Here is a 20,761-nt window from a genome sequence, read left to right as displayed (position 1 = left end):
GACATACACCTCCTGAATCTGTGGGCTCTTCGTCGCCAGGCCGATCATTATGCTTCTCGCAACCCTGAAGACCCCTTCGCTCTTCCCTCTCTTCACCGCGCTACCGCCCGAGAGCGGCGTTATGCAAAGCAACTAGGCAGGAAACGCTGGGCTGCATGGTGTGCCCGCCTGTCCTCTACGCAGGGCAATCGACATCTTTGGAGAGTGTTTCACGCCATGGAGCGCCCTTCTCAGGTTGCAGATTACACTGAAAGCATTCGCCTCGCGCTGAATGTGGACGAAGATTCATTTGCACAACAAGCGGCCCGTCAGTTTTTTCCACACCATGACTGCACCCCTACATCTCCTCCAGTCTTATCGGTTACAGAGCCTTCCGATGAGGTTACTTCTGATCTAACTATGGCAGAATTGCTAGCCTCCATTGAACGCCTCAAGACTACCACTTCTCCCGGGCACGACGGCATACCAAACTCTTTATTCCGTAACTTGGATGGGTCTGCTTTTCAAACCCTACTGGATACTTTCAACCAAGTGTGGCGTTCTGGTGTCATCCCTGGAGAGTGGAAGCATTCTATTGTGGTCCCAATACCCAAGTCAGGTCAGCCTCCAGTATCTCTTTCGGCCCTTCGTCTAATTTCTCTCACGCCTACCATCTGCAAGCTTTACGAAAGCATTCTCGCCGCACGCTTGTCGTGGTGGCTAGAATCACACGATTGTTACCCAGATTCCCAAATAGGTTTCCGTCCCCAAATTGGAACGGAGGATGGTCTTGCTACTTTGGCTACTGACGTGCTTCACCATTCTCCGCAGAGTCACCTCGTTCGAGCGGTGATCGCGACAGACATAACAAAGGCATATGATAACATCCTTCACTCTGCCATTCTTGCCTCCCTTCAAACTCTTGGTCTCCCTCACCGGTTTCTCCTATCCATTCACGCCTTGTTAACAAATCGAACCTTCAGTGTACGAGTCCATGGAAAGCCCTTTGGTAACTTCACTTCCAATAGAGGAGTGCCCCAGGGCTCCGTTCTCGCCCCCACATTATTCAATGTGGCTTTTATTCCTCTTGTTAGAGCCCTAGAAACCATCCCTTCTATCCGTGTGCTTGCGTATGCCGATGACATAACCTTGTGGTGCTGTCACCCAGATGCGTCTATCCACCAGTCGGCTCTCAAACATGCGCTAGATGTCTTGACATCTCGCCTCCCACCTCTGGGTCTAACCCTCTCGCCTACTAAGTCATGTTTCATTCGCATTGGAAACAAAGCCGGCTTACGGAAAGCAGTCCCTTTAAACTTTACAGTAGATAGTTCTCCGATTCCTCAGGTAGAAACTGTTCGTATTCTTGGCCTCCTCCTTCATACCTCTGGGACTGGCACCCCTTGGCTGACAGCCACACGTAAATCAGCTCACGCCACTATAGGTCTGATTCGTCGCATAGCTATGCGATCTGGTGGCGCACCTGCTCATACGGCCCGCCAGCTTGTGCGCTCTATCCTTCAGCCACGAATAATATATCAGGCACAATTTCAACGTCTCACCCGCAGACAGTGGGACTCCCTTGAAGCTATCAATCGTGAGGCTATGCGCGCAATAACATTTTTGCCTCGTTTGACACCCATACCCGTGCTTCAGGAGTTCGCCCAAATTAATACTCTCAGTGAACTCATCGACCAGCGGGTGGCAAACAGAGCTCGCAAACAGTCTCTACAACTTCATCGTTTAAAGACGCTCCCTCCGTGGTCGTATTATCAGCTCACAGACAATCGCCCCACTGTTTCCCCGTCGGTATCAGCCGCGCATCTGCCTGAAGGGTGCATATTGTACACCGATGCATCACATACTGCAGAGCGGGGAGTTACTGCTGTATATAGTCCCTCCCATCCGCATCTCAACTCTCGTGCGACGTACACCGCAGATACATGTACCCCCCTGGCATTGGAACTTCAAGCCATTTACAATGCCATTGCTTCCCTTCCGCTCGTTCCCACATTCAATGCAGTTCATATTTATACAGACTCCCTCGCCGCCCTTGAACAGCTTAAGGCTGTTCGACGCACATTCCAGATTACACAATCAATTCACCTACTCTGCGCAAAATACCCATGTCCTGTACGCATACACTGTATTCGCGGTCATGCTCACGATTCACATAACATTCAAGCAGATGCTATGACTCACATTGACACATCAGACGACCCGCCACCTTCCCCTCTTCCCCCAGATCCGTTCCTGTCCCATGTCTCCGATTCACAAGCTCTGCGCCAGCGAACACGCGCTCTAATTCCTCCGTGTTCGCACCCTCTCCCCCGTAGTCTAACTCGGCAGGAGGAGGTATCAGTGCGCCGGATTCGGGCAGGGGCGTCCCTGACCCCGTCTGTCCGTTATCGGTGGGGTGACAAATATCTGCCAGCAACTGACAGGTGCCCTCACTGCGGCGCTGCACCGGACATTTGTGATGTGCGGCACCGGTTGTGGACTTGCCCAGCGACGGCCCCTATTAGAAAACGGCTCCTCAGGGAGGTCGGCCTGTGGTGGAACCGCGACGGGGACTATGTGAAGTGGACTATGGACAATCACTTCACCAGCAGCCTATGCGAGTACCTCGCCGAAACTGGTCTACACTCCTTCTTTTAACTTTCTGTAACCTACATTCCACTCCCCCTTTTCTCAACTTATGCCTCAAGGCAGACTTCACGAATAAAAAAAAAAAAAGATCCTGAGTTGCAAAGCATAGTTGATTATCTGAAAGCGAAGACCATATCGCCTCCCCGAGGGTTCAAGCGCCAACTGTCGTCCTTCGTCTTTCACAGTAACGTCCTCCTGAAGAACTTCGCGCCCAACAGGACAGTGCACCTTCTTGTCGTGCTCAAAATCTCAGGCAAGACATTATGCAGTCATGTCATGATGAGCCGACTGCAGGGTATCTCGGGATACGTCGCACGTTACATCGCATCCAGGAGAAGTAGTATTGGCCGCGGTTAGCTGCCGGCATTTCCCATTACGTGGAAACGTGCCGTGAGTGTCAGCGACGCAAAACGCCTCCGATTAGACCAGCCGGACTCCTGAACCCCATACCACCTCCAACTAAGCCCTTTCAGCAAATAGGCATAGACCTCCTAGGCCCCTTTCCGACTTCAAAATCAGGTAACAAGTGGATCATCGTGGCCACTGACTACATGACCCGCTACGCCGAAGCAAAAGCGTTGCTTAATGGTACGGCAACAGAGGTCGGAAAATTTTCTGTCGAACGAATTCTCCGGCAACACGGTGCCCCAGAAGTGCTCATCACAGACAAAGGAACGGCCTTTAAAGCTGAGCTCACGCAAGCCATTTTAAACTACAGTAAGACATGCCATCGGAGGACAACTGCCTATTATCAGAAAACCAACGGACTCAGAGAGCGTCTGAGAAAAACCATCGCAGACATGCTCTCCATGTACAGCCTTTGTGAAATGTTTGGAGCCCAGGGGGTTTGCTTCTGAGCCACACTGCGTGGTTCGTAATGCATCTCCAGCGCTCCAAATATCCTGAAGATAAAAAGATTTCTTGTCCTGTCTTCTCCAATGGGTAGGGCTGTCATGAATGCTACAGGAGTCCCAGTGCAAGGCTTAGAAGCAAACCCCCTGGGCTATAAACTTTTGACAAAGACTGTACATCGACGCCGAACACAAGACGTGGTACACCATTCTGCCTTACGTGATCTTCGCCTATAACACTGCCGTCCAGGAGACAACCAGTTTTGCCCCATTCCAACTTGTATACGGCAGGAAACCCACAACAACACTCGACGCAATGCTCCCGCACGTTTCAGACAAAGACAGCCTCAACGTCGCCGCCTACCTTCACCGCGCCGAGGAAGCCAGAAGACTTGCGCGGCTTCATACGCCTTAAGATGCCGTACGCCTTAAACGATATTATGAACGCTAAAAGACTCGAAGTTGACATTCCCCGTGTTTATTTTCTATTATGAAGCATCGAGGCGACGCTTCTTTGGGAGGGGGGTAATGCCACGTATCATTGTAGTGTCCGTTCGTTCGCGCTGAAGGCCGAAGGATAGGGATGTTATCACTTTTGTTCGTGACGCGAGAAGCGACCGGACTAATCTCCATTGATCACTGCCAAGAAGAGCTACATCTACGTTTTTCCAGATTACTGTAGATGATCTAGACCTGTTATCTCGATGTTTCCTTGCCGGCTTTAAATTGAGCGATGCCGCGAGCGGCGGGCATTCGTAGTTGGGCGACTGACAAGCATGTTTGTTGTTTAAGCCACTGCTGTGCTGTAAAGTTATTTTGCGGGCGCAAGTCAGCCCAAATAAAGAACTTCCTTTGCAAATATTGTTGCTCTCTTCCTGACCGCTGGACTGCCGTCACTACAACGGGACAATGTACAATACCATCGATCGCACATAACAATGAACACCAGAAGTGAGATTCGAAACCGAGGCCGCACATGGAGCCAGCCCTCTTAACGCTACACCACAAAGCGGGAGGATGAAGGAGGTCGTTATTGCTTATTAATATGTACCCTGGAGACGAACACAACTGCGAACGGGTGAAACAAAAAGTATGGAAGACATTCACGTGCCAGCACGCATCTAATCTCATGACGTCAGTTTTGGGTTGCACACTTTGCGTCAGGCTTCACCCATCCGGTTATTGGGATTGTTTGGAGGCGGCAGTTGACGCGGATTGTCCGCTTTTTGAGAGGCTATTGTCAAATCGTCCTTTGGCGGCCAGCTTTCGTGTCCAATATTCTCCGACAAAAATTTTGATGATTCAAGTATTGAAGTATTGAAGAATTGAAGGCGATGGTTCATTCTTCTGATATGTAGCAAAATGTGTTTTCTAAAGTGCTTCCATCGATCGCATCGAAGAGCTAAGACTATAATAGAAAACCAATGGCGAACGTTTTTTTACGATAGGAAAAACGTTAACACAAAATAAAATGCAAGACTGCCGTCGGGTCATCTGCGGATATATTAATGGTTACAGTTAAATCATATATTGTAAAAAAACTGCGTTCATAGACATTTTCCCGCTCAACAAAAGCTGCTCTCCACCACTGTTGGTTACGTTCCTTTACGGATTTCGCCGAAAAAAAGCGGAAGCGTAAAGAAATGGAAAACTCGAGGCATACAGATAGCGTATTTCTCAAGAGAGTTGCCACAAGTGCACTGATCAGAATTTTTAAGAGTAAATTACCCCAGCTGCATATTTTTATGGCCCGCGATATAATGCGCTATACACTCCACAACTTATATTTACCGGCAAGCTTGCTGCAATAGTTAACTGAGACCGTACGTTCCAAGATAACACGATGAAGCAGGACACAGCACGTTTTGTCCAGTTTTCCAGAACCTTATCTAAACGCTTAACTAGGTTTCGTATTCCTACCTGTTGCCCAAGTAGTACACGTGGCAGAAACGAGCGTAGGTTGTCCGCAACACTCGACGGCCGTGTTTTAAGATCATCTGCGCTCACGGCTTGTGCATATGCTTCAAACACGCTTACAGAGAGAGGACACACGCTGAGCGTATTACCTTTAAAAGCTTCAAGAGGTGAAGCGTGTGTCTGAATTTTTTTTGTGCAGGACCGTAGGAAAGCAGTAGTCTCAAACCTGTTTTCAAAAGCGAGATAAGTCTCTCCGGCATTGATTTTTAAATCCATGTCTTAGGTTGCATGTAAGTTGACCCGTATCTCTATGCTTGTGCGCGGAAAAGTTTGCCGGAATCAATACATGGATTCAATAGGCCTCATATGTTTGAAGTGGAGCTTGGCGACAGTTTCGATTGGCAGAAACAAGACACCAACAAGACACCGTTCCTTTTTAAAAATTATAAACAGTACACAATGACAGAAACACATAGCACTGCATGTCCACTTTCAGTCGCGCTGTCTAGGAGACGTGAGAGACTGCACCAGTTAAGAGTAGCTTTAAGAAAACACTATCCTGGAGCCGCAAACTATAACGGAAGTCGCAATAGTTTTGCAAGCCCTTCAGGCTGCCCTCCTGGGAAAAGCTTAATTTTCTCACCAACTTTTTCTATCCCAAAAAGGGGCTGATAGACGTTCATTCCTCGTGTGATATTTGGGTGGGCTCGAAGAATTTTCGTAAAATGCATCTGTAAATGGTTTCTTTTGTCCTCCTGGAGACACCAAATAGATAAAAAGAAAAGCTAAGGAGAAGCACAAAGAGATATTATTGGAGAAAAACACTTCCACGTCATACTGAGCAATGTTTCGTGAGCAATCGTCCTTCTCGTTTTTCTATTTTGTTTTCGCCATCATTCCCCACCACACTCCTGCTAGCATAAGTTCCACAATGATTTCTGTTATGCAAGCATCGAAGGCTTCCCTTGCTAAAAGTATCCTCATTTACACCCCGGAGCACTCCAAAGAGCTTGGTGCGCGACTTAACGCCCTACCGATTCCATTGACATTCGTAAAGGCCTCGCTAAGAGACCTGTTCTGCGAATTTCAACCCTATAATGCAAGAGACGCCAAAATTTGCTTCGTTTCGCGGAGAACTGCATGGTCGTTTGGCTTTCAGAATAAGCTTGTATTTGCGCCCTGGTACTCGAGTCACAGCCTCGAAGTGCAGAAAGCATTAGAGGATTTTGCTGAAATGGCCGTGTACGTGCGCTGGTTTGTTTCTGCTGACAGGCACGAAGATGCTCTAAGACAGTTCCCCAAAGGACTTTGCCACGTTACCAGCTTAACAACCACGGATATCAATGCTCCGGCAGACCGATTCAGAAGATGCCATGTCCGAGAGATCATGGAGCCTCACCAGCTTTTTCTTAATCCAGGCGAACCAGGTAACTCCTTCCCCAAACAAAGAGAGCTCGTTTTTGGCACGGACTCTTTAGGCACTACTATAGAGAATGCCCTGAGGACACCAGATGCGGCTGCCCTAGTCGACGCGCTTAGGGCACTGAACAACAGTCTGCACTTCATAAGAACGTACGATGTAAAACTATTCAGGGCGGGAGTTGTAGACACTACTCTCCTTCCATTTCTGAGCAGCATCCTTCTTATTCCAGGCTTGTTCAGAGACGCCCAGTATCCTCCCGCAGAAATGTGTTTCTTCTCTCGGCTGGGTAGCGCCCTCGAACTAGCCTTCATTGACTCATGGATTTCGTTCACCTGTTTACTCATCGCTCTTATATCTATGGGAGCATTCGTGTCGCTCAGCCTGTGGGGGACCAGGAAGCTTTTCCTGAGACAAGCCCCCTTTTCAATGTCTAAGGTTTGTCTTTATCTAATTTCTTGCTTGTTATCCCAAAGTCCCCCAGACATGCTTGCTCAGCGCAGCTTCATGCTTGTAGCCTGGTCTGTCGGCATGTTCTTCCTCGGGAACTACATTCAGACGACCATCACAGCGATCCGAAGCGTTCCAAGCATTTCGAAGGACATCGGTAGTTTAGCGGAGCTGAAGCTTCTCATCGAGAAGGGCTCGATGCTACCCTGTGCCACGAACCATTGGGCAGGAGTGTGGGATTTCTACAAGTTCCGCGGCGAAATGTCACCCGACATAGAAGCGATTATGAAAGCTTTGGGAAAGTGCTGGTCAGGCTGCGTTCAAGGAAATCGGGAGATAGATTACTGCTTCCGTTTGGGCGCCAAAGGCACTCACGCTGTGCTCTCCTCCTGTGGTGAGGAGATTGTTGCCGAGGCGTCGTGGTGGAATCTCGTGCCAGGAGAGCGAATATTCATGGAGCACCAAGCGCTCCTTTTTTTAGAAACGAACCCACTTAGGTAAGTGGATATTTCATATCGTCCGTTGTGCCGCGGAACATGCCCAGAAGCGTTTCTACACCTGTGCATTCATGTTCGCTTTTGGCTTCTTCGTCGAGATAGGGTGTCGACAAAAAGAATGTGTCAACGCAGCGTATTCTGCGCCACCGTCTCAAGCGATGCGCAGTGCTCAAATGTTGTCGTTATTCTGGTTGTTCGGAGAGTGGTCTCCTGTGAATATATTGAACTTTATGAACAGCACCAAGTGTTACAGCGAAAATTAGGTAAAAAGGTCTTCTAGTGCCTCAGTTTTTTTCTTGTAAATATCCAAAGCGTCTTGCGCGATGTAACTGTTCAATTTTGTAATCTTTGTCTTTGAAACTAGTTCAGTTGTTTCAGAAGGAAGATTTTTACCACTGCAACAAAAATAGAGTCAATAGGTAACACCAGAAAAAGAGTAACGGAGAGCAAAGGAAAAGCATTGAGTTGTTTCTACTGTACCTTCTATACGAAGCATCAATTTCTAGTGCTGTAGGAAGCACATCTTATTGACACCGATGCCTTTTCGACATGTTCGTGTTTCAAGAGGACTGCATGTGTAAGCGTCTGTTCGCTGCTCTCTCTCGACGTTTCACTGCGATGCTGCGTATCTGCCATCTTCCTCGCAGGTACCCACACCGTCGTACGCTGCGTGCCCTTTCGGAAGCGAGACTGGCCGCGCGACACCAAAAGCCGGCGGCTCCACGAAACAGAGAGCACATTCCCGCGCCGCAGCCCTTCCACGTATACCTCTTCATCTACGGCCTAGGCTGCGCGGCATCGGCCATGGCTCTGATCAGCGAGCGGATATGGCATCAGCTTCACTGCAAGAGAGGAGAACCGAAAGTTATTTTTGTGCAGCGGAGACTTCAGAGAGAAAATGTGAACAGATTCGCGTAACCAACGCAACAGGTGTTGTCTACGAAATGAGGAAGTGCAAACTGACAAATCTACCTGATCGCAGTGATTTCACGGGGTCATTTTGCGCTCTGAAACACTTCTGAAGTGCAACGAGACGCTGTCAACGCGCCTCTAGATACCCATGATAAGTGCTGGAAAAATTTGTTTTCAAGGCTATCGCCCTCCTTTTAATTGCCACGAAGGAATTGTGTCAGTAGCGGAGTCGCTGGTTACCTTGTTTTACAAACAAAACGACATTAAAATAGTCACCACTCTTAAAAACCTTTCAAATTTTGCTGCACAGTGCATGATATATATTTCACCTGCCGGTTGTTGAAGCCTTCATATAAAAACGCTACAACATGGTAGTGTACAATACACCATGGTAGAGGAAATTCCCCGCCGCGGTTTCATGGAGTTCGCTCCTTTGTGATTGTACTGTCTTCGTTACGAAATGACAACCTTCTATTGACTTAAAAAAAATAAAAGCAAAACAATAAGACTTGCCGTGTACGATAGAAGGGAAAATCACTTAGTTTATGTTGCTGTTCAAGAGTTTTACCCCTTTTATTGGCGGTATTGCCTTGGTTTTTATAATAACGGAAACAGTCGAGGGATTTCTCTTCGACAGAATAACAAATGACAAGGCTTTTATTTCATTTAAGTTTTCTCGAGTTGCACAGAAACATTGTTGCTGTTGTTTGAGCGCAAGATAGTGACCGGAGCAAAATAGCGAGCAACGTGTCGAGAGATGATTACAAAGTTTATTGAAGCACAGACGAGAATCCTCACTTTAGTGGACATTATAGACCTGTGCTCCAGAATAGCTTTTAATTCGTTAGAATTTCAAGTTATTCAGAATTTTTTCCGTGATTTAAAACCTTTATTTTCAAGCGCAAAACTAGAAAATACATTACCGAAAGTAGAAAATACAGAAAAAGTTATTGAGTCTGCATACCTAGCGCTAATCATCTCCATTACCAAGCCTGCCGCTGCCAATAATTGTATGCACATTAGTTATTTTGTTTAGGAACGTCCCTCGCAGTGATATCAACGTTTGCAATAATTCCCTCTTTTTCTTTGCAGACTGGTCCTCGCTAGAATGCGTGCTTTTGCCATCAGTCATAGAAATCTTTAGCGAGAATTGGGATTAGAACATTTACGGTCAATTTTCGAAAACCAACGTTTTGAGCGTTTCTTAACGCCTAAACCCTTTCAGTAACACGTCGTGCTGGGCGAGTTGGTTACCTAAGCCCTTTATTGAGTGAACCGGTGCCCACAAGGCTAAGAAATGGTGATGACAGCATGCGCCCATCTAGGGTATCGGAGATGAGAATCACAATCGCTCTCAGCTGCGTTCAAATGCACGCTAATTCTTACAACAAATTTTAGAGAAGGCACCTCAAACAACGACAACAATTTTTAACGTCATAAAAAAAGCTCACACCTGATGATCACAATTCCAGAGCGCTCTGGATGCGGTGTCTTGACCAGAAAGGAAATGATGAAGCCAGATTGATAAAAAGCGAAGAGCGTAGAAAAACAAACAAAACGAACTTTCGCGGTCGTGTCTGCTTGGCATTTATCTGCAAAACATCTGCGTTAAAAAAAAAAGAGAGAGAACATTGATTTTGTGTCTGACATACCTGCGTGCTTGTTCATACGTCTCATTTTTTTCTGCGATGAATACCTTTTTGTTTTTGTTCATTTTACCAAGCAGTTCTGCCGATATAAAAGGTGCGATCGCCCTGCGGTAAACAATTTGAGATTTTTAAACTCTGTGTGCCATCTTTCCATTGTTCTGTGTATATTCGCGCTGAGTATTAGAAGATCGAATGTCTGCATTACATCACAGGTTTTTTTTTTCGATTTCTGTTTTTTCTGCGTAGATTTCAATGACATTTAAGAATTGGCTGCTCCATAAGTTTGAAAAGACTGCCCTGATCGTATGTCCGAAGTGCTTCACCATAAAAGCACTGTAGCTCCAATGACGCTCAGCACGACACCTGCCTGTCATGGGCTACTTCCTGGACTTCATTTTGGATCGCCATACATGTTCGAAAAGTTGCGGCGAGTAGTTTCCAGATAATATTTATATGCTTCTTCAAATAGAGCATGATTGCTTTATTTTATATGTGCATCACGTCGTCAACAATATTTTGTGCTCGCCAATAGTCCCGCAGTCCCGAAAATAGTCCCGCTTTCGTAAGGCGATCGCACGGTTCGATGATTCCATGTTCTACAACGACCTGCATAGGGGCGCACGTGTGGCACTGTGTTCTGTACGCCTATCTCGGCTTGTCAGTGTATCACTTCACCTCCTCGATTCTCGTGACAGGCACCAGCACCGCCACACACTGCGGGCCGTTGTGGAGGCCGCACTAGCTCCTGCACCACCTCCACCAAATATTACGCGGGGGGGGGGGGGGGGGGGGGGTTCAGCCCAGCGGCAGACGGGACAGGCCACAGTCAGAAGGCACACCGAGCTAAATCACTCCAGCACAAACTGCCACGTCCTCGTCGTCGTTCTCTGCCGAACGTCCCAAAACAACGTCGTCTTCGCCTAGCAACTATGCACCGTAACACTCCCCCCCCCTTCCTCCGCCGGGCGGACGGAAGCACAGTCCCTGGGCGTCCTAAGGTGGTGGGTTTGGATGGTAGGGCTTAAGACGGGCGACGTGTACGAGCTGTGTGGAGGGGGCCGCACGAGGAGTGTGGGGTTGCAGGGGCGCGACCTCGATAGGTCACATTGCTCAGTTGCCGCAAGACGCGGTAAGGACCCACGTAACGAGGCAGCAACTTCTCACACAGGCCCACACGACGCGCATGGAGTCAGAGGAGTACGAGGGAGTCGGGAGGGTAATGGGCGTCACGGTGATGAAGGTCGTACCGTCGTTTTTGAGCGAGTTGTGAAGCGTCGAGGCAGTCTCGAGCGATTTTGCGGGCGGCGTCAGCTAGGGCAATGGCGTCACAAGCGTAACTGCTGGTACAAGGGTCGTGAGGCAGGAGGCTGTCGAAGGGTAGCAACGGGTCGCGGCCAAAGAGGAGGTAGAAGGGCGAGTAGCCGGTGGTATCATGGCGTGTGAAATTGTGGGCGAACGTCACTAAAGGTAAACTGACGTCCCAGTCACGATGGTGGTCTGAGACATACATAGACAGCATGTCCGTCAGGGTGCGGTTAAGCCGCTCAGTAAGGCCGTTGGTCTAAGGATGGTAGGCCGTCGTGAACTTGTGGCGGGTAGAGCAGGAGCGCAGAAGGTCGTGGACCAATTTAGAAAGAAAGCAGGGGCCGCGATCCGTAAGCAGTTCACGAGGAGCGCCATGAAGTAGGACGACGTCATGGAGAAGAAAGTCGGCGAAATCGGAGGCATAGCTGGTATGGATAGCGCGCGTGATAGCGTACCGGGTAGTGTAATCGGTCGCAACGGCAACCCACTTGTTCCCGGATGTTGATGGGGGGAAAGGTCCGAGCAGGTCGAGACCAACACGGAAAAATGGGTCAGTCGGGATGTCGATGGGCTGAAGCTGGCCACTGGGTGGAAGTGGGTGTGTTTTCCGGCTCTGGCATTGATCACAAGCAGCAACATAACAGCGGACAGAGCGGTAAAGGCCAGGCCAGAAGAACCGCCTGCGCACGCTGTCGTACGTGCGTGACACGCCGAGGTGCCCTGCAGTAGGAGCGTCATGAAGTTGGGCAAGTACTACGGAGATGGGTCGGGACGACGAGCAAGAGGTCGGCGCCATCTGGGTGCATATTGCGCCGGTACAAAATATCGTGATGCAGCACGAACATTCGTAGAGCAGGATCGGAAGGGTCGCTGCGGAGGCAGTCGACTATGAGGCGCAGAGATGCATCACGGCGCTCACAGAGATGCATCACCCAGCACCTCCACCAAATATTACGCGGGGGGGGGGGGGGGGGGGGGGGTTAGCCCAGCGACAGACGGGACAGGCCACAGTCAGAAGCCACACCGAGCTAAATCACTCCAGCACAAACTGCCACGTCCTCGTCGTCATTCTCTGCCGAACGTCCCAAAACAACGTCGTCTTCGCCTAGCAACTATGCACCGTAACAATATTATGGCGAGAAGCATGCTGGACGAGGCAGAATACGTAGAATGCACAATCTTTGAGCATAAGCATGACATGGTTATCACCGAGACCTGCTTATGCAAAGAGACGCAGAACACTGACTGAATGCCAGCCTGCTTAAGTCATAACAAAAAAAATACAGAAATGCTAGTAGGAGTCATATAGAACATATGTCTCGTAATATTCTGCCTTTTTCTATTCTTAAAACACTGAATTATGTTGAAACTGTGCCCGTATGGATTAAGGTTAAGCTGAATAATCTGTCTATATACATTGGTGGTGTTTACAGGGCTGCGAGCTCTCCTGTTAATCTACTTTAAAGCCTGAAAACCTTCATAGATATAAAGCTCCCAGCAAAATGATATAATTTTTTTCTATGAGACTACTGCCTTCAAGAAATTGAGTGTCGTTATGATACGCTTGGTCTAACAAATCACAAGCTTTGAACAACAGCTCGAGCTTTCGTTTCCCTTAAATTTATTACAGACTGTAAAATACTGCTAGTATTTATGCACTCGACTTGATCTATCCTCATCCTTTTCTTTGTTTCTTTTAACTTGACTCCCTCCCTGCGTGGCTTTGAAGTCAGCGATTGTTTGTCTGATCACAAGATGCTAATAAAACATTTAAATATGAATTCAATGATTGCCTTTTTTATGACTGCAAAAACTACTAAACGACTTGGTTGGTGCTGATGTTTGTACTCATGGATGTCTGGATTGTTCACTTTATAAATTCAGCGATTTATATGAAGCAAAACAAGGTACTAACATGCTCCGGGAGTATTTCTCACAACCGGTTACGTTAAGTGTATAGCGGAATATTTCCGCAAGCGTTAAGAAAACTAACAAAACGAATGCCTGGGTAACTTGAGAAATTTCAGAAGGGAAGCGAAAACTAATGCTTCAGTGTAAGGCTTGTTGCTGGGTTAGCTACAGGGTACGGCTTGAGTTATCAAGCTCGTTATACAAATCCCATTAAAGATGGTATTAGTTATCGTCTGCATATCAGATAATATTCAATCTGCCTTCATTTCCAGTCTTGCTTCCCTGCCTCCTGTTAATCAATGAAACAACAAGCCCAAATTGTCAACCTTCATGAGTAACGCAGAACCGCATAACCCGGTATCAACAGCAATAGGCGGGCTCGTCTATTACCAACTTCAGATTCAGCGTTACAACAGAGAAGAGGAGAACGTAAGAAGACACAAAGAGCGCTATTTAAAAGTCGCGTTCACAGCGGTCGATGTGCCCCATCCTCAAGTCCTTGTCTGGTGTGCAGAAATGAATAGACACCTTTAGCCCACCGTGTACCGTGTTTCCGTTACCGGTACCGAAGTGCCGGGAGCCCGCCCGCAGTCAATGCGCCTGCGCAAATTGCCTAGGCGGCGTCATACGGCGCCACGTACCCGGCTGCCGCGTTTGCACCTGCATCATCGGGACCAATCAGCGCGTGCTCAGCGGCGGAGGGCGACCTCCGGGTACTCCGGTAACGGCACCACGATGCATGGTATGCTAGAGGTATCTATTGTTGAGATGTTGAACGGGAGTGGAGAACGCTGCGTCGCTTTGAGCAACTTGCTAAAATGTTTGGGTGTCTTCGTTATGAGGTCATGCAGTGCAGCTGCATGTTGTAGGAGTCTCATTTCGATTAGAAACTTGGAAGCTTCATTTGAGCATTCGTCATCATCATCATCATCAGCCTGACTACATCCACTGCAGGGCAAAGGCCTCTCCCATGTCCCTCCAATTAACCCTGTCCTTTGTCAGTTGCCGCCACTGTATCCCGGAAGGTCTGAAAAGACCTTACGAAACAAAATAGAACTTGCCGGTGGTGATCAGAATAAATGAGGCACTACAGTTAGGCCCCCTGCACGGGGCCTCCAATTTTTTATTTTTTTTAGTTGGCGCGAATTACGAAGAGGACTATGGCTCTAGCAGCGATCGAAGTACGTAAAACCGGCATTGGTGGTGCAGGCCTACTGTCAGTTTACTTACGTTAATTTATGCTTGCGTGCGGCCATGGAGAACACTCTCAGCAATAGGCAACACACATATTGGAAGGCAGTACGTCGGACAGCCGTGGCTGTAGCTCAGTTAGTAGACCACTGTTTGTGACATGGCCACGTCGTGTGTTGAAATTTCCCAGAAGATTGTCCTTAACCTGTTCTCTAGTTAGTCAAAAATTACATTACATCTAAAAAAAGTTTTTAGTGATGGTCGGCAGATCGTTTCAATGCGTTAGCAGCCGAATGTACTTTCTATCTGATGTTAACACATATGTTCGTTGCACCCGATATGGACACAGAATTTCGTTGTACACGGGTGGCATATATATAGATTCGTTATATCCGAGGTTAACACATGAATGTTCGTTATATCCAAGGTGGCATACAAGGTTCGTTATATTTTAGGTAGCATTCTCAGTTCGCGTCGTAGTATACTAAGTTCGTCGTATGACCAAAAATGTTTTTGGATTCCTAGTTACTTCGTTGTACAAGTACAAGCAAAGAAGCAAGAAAAAATGATTATCTTACTGTCAAACAAATGTTAATGGAACATCAACGACGGTTTCAAGTATTTCCCTGCCAAAATATAATTGCCGATCCATCTGACAGATGGAATGTCCTTACTGCTACGCTCTGGCAGCGTAGATATAAGTGGAATTTTATTTACCTTCGCCCGCAGGGACCGATATACAACAAATTTCTAAAAATATATGCGATACGCAGAAGCTCGCTTTTGTATCCGGAAGATAGATTGCACGCAATTTTATCCTTGCTGACGTCCTTCGGCGGAATAAGACTCTTTTTGAAAATCCGTTCTGTATCGATACTTCGATCGGTGCTGTAGTGCGCTCAACTGTGAGTGGGGCTTCGGGTACAATATAGGATTTTTGTTCGGGAAAAAAAAAAGACGGAAAGAACAGAAAAAGGGACAACCTGCAGCGTCGTTTTCCCTGCTTCTCTAGCCTACGGGTTCTTCGGGCGGATTCCAAATTTCTCCGAACATCCGCGTTAAGTAGTGACGTTTTGCTCCTCATGATGTTATACCGACTGGCCAACAACCACATTCTTCCAACTCATTGCTCGCACGCACATATTCCCCGCGTAACCTGCGTTGGGCGCCGTGATACGGGACCTCGGTTCATGCTCGTACGTTCATCTAATAAAACTGGGATGGTATAGATCCTTTCTAAGTAGAGTCGTGAACAAAAGTTTGCAGGATGCGGACTCGGGGGGAGGGGGGGGGACGTTTTCACAACACGCCAATGAAAAGCATAGAATCGTGAAGAGAATTGCTTGTTCTATCTCGTACAAGAATACCATCTGTCTGGATAGCGAGGCAACGAAGAAATTAGTTTTTCCCTGCGAATCTGCATCCCGCAAGCTTCTTTCCATGACTTTACATTCTCACCCTTAATCATTTCTCTCGTTAACCTATTTTAAAATCGGCCTATCACAAGACGTTTTTAATTAACTTTTTGCGTTACCATCAAGCACCGTCGCATTAGATATGAGAATGGGCACGTTTAGATAAGAGAATCAGTTTGGAAAGGATGGTTCAAAGTAACGTTATTAACATAGTTTACTGTGTCCGGAGAGCTATCTCCCTCTTGTATTATCGGTCGCCTCTCTGTAATCCCGCGCCCCTGTTCCTTACGAATATATTGAAGAATCAAGTACTAAAGAGCCAGCAAACCATGATACTCTACCATGAATGTTTCTTTCACTTATTCAGCTCATTTACTTCATTTTTAGTATTTGGTTTCGAAATCTCAAACCGTCTAGCACAGGTACATAATGAGGTTCAGCTTTCTATTTGACATATTCTATTCCCTTCTATTTGGCATATATTTGGAATTCTATTTGACATTATTATATTTGGCATATAATAAAGTGATGGTGCAGTAGTGCAATTCTTGTGATACCATTCCGAACGCTCACTATCAAAAAATAGGACACTGTTTTGACGCGGCCGCTGCGTCAGGTCAGTGCGCAGAATGTTTTAATTTCAGCAAGTATGAACGTTATTTTGTTATCACACTGCCTTTCCGCGCTGGTATTTTGCTCACAGTAAATTCCTCTTCACTAAAATTTCAGTAGGAGTTTTAGACATGCGTGTCAGCTACGAGAAGAAACTGGCAAGACGCGTCACACACCGGCGACGCCACCTCAGAGCAACGAAAAGGCATGTGACCGATGCACAGTTCAGCACATCTGTCCAATCCGGACACAGTGAATTCTGCTACCGTAAGCGCAGTGCACAAACCTTGACAGGCTACCAGTCACAGTGGTTTCGGTGCAGAGCCGCTGCATTCTCCTAAAGTGGGCTAGTGGTTACCTATAAGCGGCTGCTTCGGCGAAAGAGGTCTCCAGAGTAACGAAAGACGCCGTAGTGAAGGGTTCCGGAAATTTTGACCACCTGCGGTTCCTTAACGTGCACTGACATCGCACAGTACACGGGCCTCTAGAATTTTGCCTCCACCGAAATTCAACTACCACGGCCGGGACCGAACCCGCGTCTTCCGGGTCAGCAGCCGGGCTCCACAATCACTGAGCCACCGCGGCGGCGTAAGAAGTGACTGAAAACGATGTTCGGGAAGAGACGAAGAACTCAGTTGAAGTGCTGTAAACACACGGGATCTCGAACAACAGGTGGAATGGAACATCAGAGCAAAGTCGTTCTTTCCTGCCCCCAAAAAACTGAGTGGGCTGGCAGCAGACACCACCAAATTAGCAGAGCAGGTGACGTGTGCCACCTTTCCGATTGCGCACAGCGCAAAGTTAGCGTAGCGCATCGGAAACCGTTGAAGTGTTACCTTTATTTGCATGCGCAAAATGGAAATAAGCGTGAACGAACGCCTCGAGTAAATTTTAAAATCAGTGGAACAGTCACAACCTGAAATTTGTTAAGTTCACTAGGGTTTAGACTAGGCAGTTCTCTTATATCCCCACAAACATCAAATTTTGCGGGAGTTGGTACAAACCATCCATATTTACAAAGAACCAGATATGACTGTGCGGCACGCTTCTCTAGGGCAGACTGCGCGCTAGATTAATGTCAGATCAAGCGAAAGCCTTTATCAAATTGAACGCGCTTCTTTCCATGTGCTTTCATGCGATGTTTCTTTTCTAGGTTAAGACGCATGCGTGGAATTCCGCGGTATAGTATTTTAGTATGAGGTTTTCTATTAAAAACGACAGTTCTTCGTTGCGCGCGAGTACGTGAGCTACTTTCAGACCGAGACACACTTCAGATTTACGCTGAGTACTCACGTGCTTTAAGGTACAAGAAAAGATCTGGACCCCTTTTAACGGTGAATATTTGTTTCCTCGTAATGTGGACGCTGAAATTGAAAGGCGTTCCGACTGCTGTCAACGACCAGGCTGTCGCTATTAATGGCAAGATATACTCTTTCGACATCAGCAGCTCTGAACAGAACTTCGTCGACGTGCACATTTTCTGCCCACTGCGCTACCGCTGGTACCTTGAGAGGACGCAGCCGCTACCCCGCGATAGGCCGGTGCAGTTTTTAGACTTAAAGGTTGTAGCCTTCGGCGACTGTGCGTACGTGTGCGCTCTTCGGGGATTGGGGCAGCGACTGGCTTCCCACGACAACCTGTACCGCTTCGACACCAACACAATGACGTGGAGCCGTCCTGAGGTGTGCGGTGATGAGCCGAGCTATCTCAGCAGCGTTGCGTGCGTGGTGCGGAACCGAATGTACATCATCGGCAGCCCGCAGGTAGGTACGTTGCACTTCCTTGACCTGGACACCTACATGTGGCATCGAGTGCACACAACTGGAGACGCTCCAGCGTGCCCGCCTTTTAATTCGTGCTGTGCTATTGGTAGCCGGATGTATGTTTATGGAAGCACGCCTGGCAGCAACACAGTGCATTACCTGGACACTGTGAACTTGACCTGGGTGCGCCCGCACGTAGAAGGCGTAGCCCCAACGCTGCTCTTCAGTCATAGCGTGTTCGCGTACAACGGAGACATGTACATCTTTGGAGGTTACAACACAGAGCAGCGCGCACTCGTTACAGACCTGCACAAGTACGACCCAGGGAAGTCTCGCTGGACGCAAGTGAGGCCTAGGCGGTCGGGCCCTTGTGCCAGAGTGTTCCAGGCCTGCTGTGTGATTGGGGACCGGGCGTTTCTGTTTCGTGGCCGCACAGCGACGAGCATCAGAGAAGGTCACTCGCCTCCACGAGATCGGCAGCTCGTCGCGGCCTACCACTTCGCCCAAGTGCCAGTGAATGATCTGCACGCGCTAGACTTTGCACCCACATTGGAGACGTTGTGCCTTGCGGCGGTCATAGATGCCCGTTTGGAGATCGGCGTCGTGGCGCCGACCGTAATGGAGACATATAATGCCATGACAGGTGAAGGCAACAGATGAACCCTGTCGGACTCTACGAGCAGGCATTGCGACTGTGTTTGACAAACCCTATTAGAGGGTGCCTCGGTAAGATGGATATCATGTAGGAATAAAACTTCTGTTTACCTGTCTAGCCACAAAAGGCCTATTTTAGTTCTTTATTGACCAAGCTTGTTGCTTTTTTATTTGCTTAGCGGACGTTATTAAATCGAGAGCATTATATGACTCTGTTGCGTCAGCAGAATGTGTCCATAATTACACCCGCACGTTTACATCATTCTCTTAAAATAAATGTGCGAAAGTGTGATTGTGACAGATAGTGTGTGATAAAAGCCGGGGCCCAGTGTGTCAGCACACCTTTTCTTTTACTGACAGTCAAGGATAACGATTTCCTCGAAAGCTGTTTATTATGTCACAGCTTTGGGTTCTTGTAGTGTCTTTGCCTTTCGGTTATACCTTTTTTTTTTTTGCTCCTTTTGGCTTAAACTGCCCCGTGCCCGTTGTTATGCTGAGCACTTATAAATCAGCTTTCGCTCTATTCTCTTATTCTTCTAAGGAATGCTTTCGTTTTATCTTTTTTCCTGTATGATACTGCTAGCTTTTACTTTTGATTTCACGTTTTTTTTTTTAACTGCTCTGGATAGCGGCTTTCATTTTGTGCCCTTTGCCGTTGTTGTCTTGTTTTCTACTGGTCCTAGTTTCGGCTCACTGGGCCTGCTGCGTGTTGAATTCTTGATCTACACGTGCTAAAAGTTTGATAAGGCTATTGATCGATAGTGTTTTGATACGAAGATTGCCTTACGTGCTGTTCCTCTTTCTGGTGTCACGTGGGTTCTGTCTCACATTTAAAAAGATGCTCATTGCTCGGAATAAATTTGGATGTTCGGCTCCTATCCTGTTAACTTTAGTGTTCGTCCTCATCTTTTCGGCTGCTTTCATTTGCCATGCAAGAAGACCAACAAGAAGAAACCACAACTTCAGCAGATCTAAGTATAAGCCGTGATTCTGTAGCGCTGACTGCGTACGAGATTAGGTTTTTTATCAATTTGAAAGCCTTTAGCAAAAATGGGCCTGCTTCTTTTGATGTGTTTTTATATTATGTTTGTTTTCAGGGTTATCACGCATGCGTTATTTGCGGCGGGATAGTATTTAACTATGAAGTTTTGTATAAGAACGCAAGTTTTTACTTTGTTTGTCACGTCTGTCACCGTCTTGGAAAGTCATACCTACCTCAGAACTATAATGTGTACGCTCTTGCTTTCAGCCATAAAACAGGGGCCCAGATCCAGTCTTACAATGAATATTTGTCTGTCCGAAATGTGGACGTTAAAGCTAAAAGATGCTCCAATAACAGTCAAGATCCAGTCTGGGAGTCAATATTTGTGTTTCCGAAATGTCGACGTTTTAGCTGAAAGATGCTCCATGAACTGTCAACAGCTATGCTGTCGCTATTATGGGGAAGATCTACTCCTTCGACGTCAGCTACGCAGAACGACACTTCACCGACCTGCACATTTTCTACCCTGCATACTCCAGTTGGGACATTCTGAGGATGAAGCCACTATCCGGCGGTAGACCAATGATGTTTTTAGACTTGAACG

At 47.4% G+C, this 20,761-nt stretch overlaps 1 protein-coding gene across 1 annotated transcript; it reads left to right on the top strand.

Annotated features, from left to right (window-relative positions):
* The first annotated feature begins 18,113 nt into the window (after positions 1–18,113).
* On the top strand, positions 18,114–19,181 carry LOC149335499 (kelch domain-containing protein 3-like). Its single transcript, XM_089553942.1, has one exon. The coding sequence runs from the start codon at positions 18,114–18,116 to the stop codon at positions 19,179–19,181; it is 1,068 nt and encodes a 355-aa protein (XP_089410068.1).
* The last annotated feature ends 1,580 nt before the right edge of the window (positions 19,182–20,761 follow it).

The sequence above is a fragment of the Amblyomma mixtum genome, chromosome 7 (assembly GCF_055824585.1).
Source record: "Amblyomma mixtum isolate Tamu chromosome 7, ASM5582458v1, whole genome shotgun sequence".
Taxonomy (NCBI): domain Eukaryota; kingdom Metazoa; phylum Arthropoda; class Arachnida; order Ixodida; family Ixodidae; genus Amblyomma; species Amblyomma mixtum.
This window is presented reverse-complemented; position numbering and strand designations above follow the sequence as displayed.

What these genes read in the sequence shown, in the direction of transcription:
- LOC149335499 (XM_089553942.1), top strand. Translation starts at nt 18,114, where the DNA reads ATGTGGACGCTGAAATTGAAAGGCGTTCCGACTGCTGTCAACGACCAG.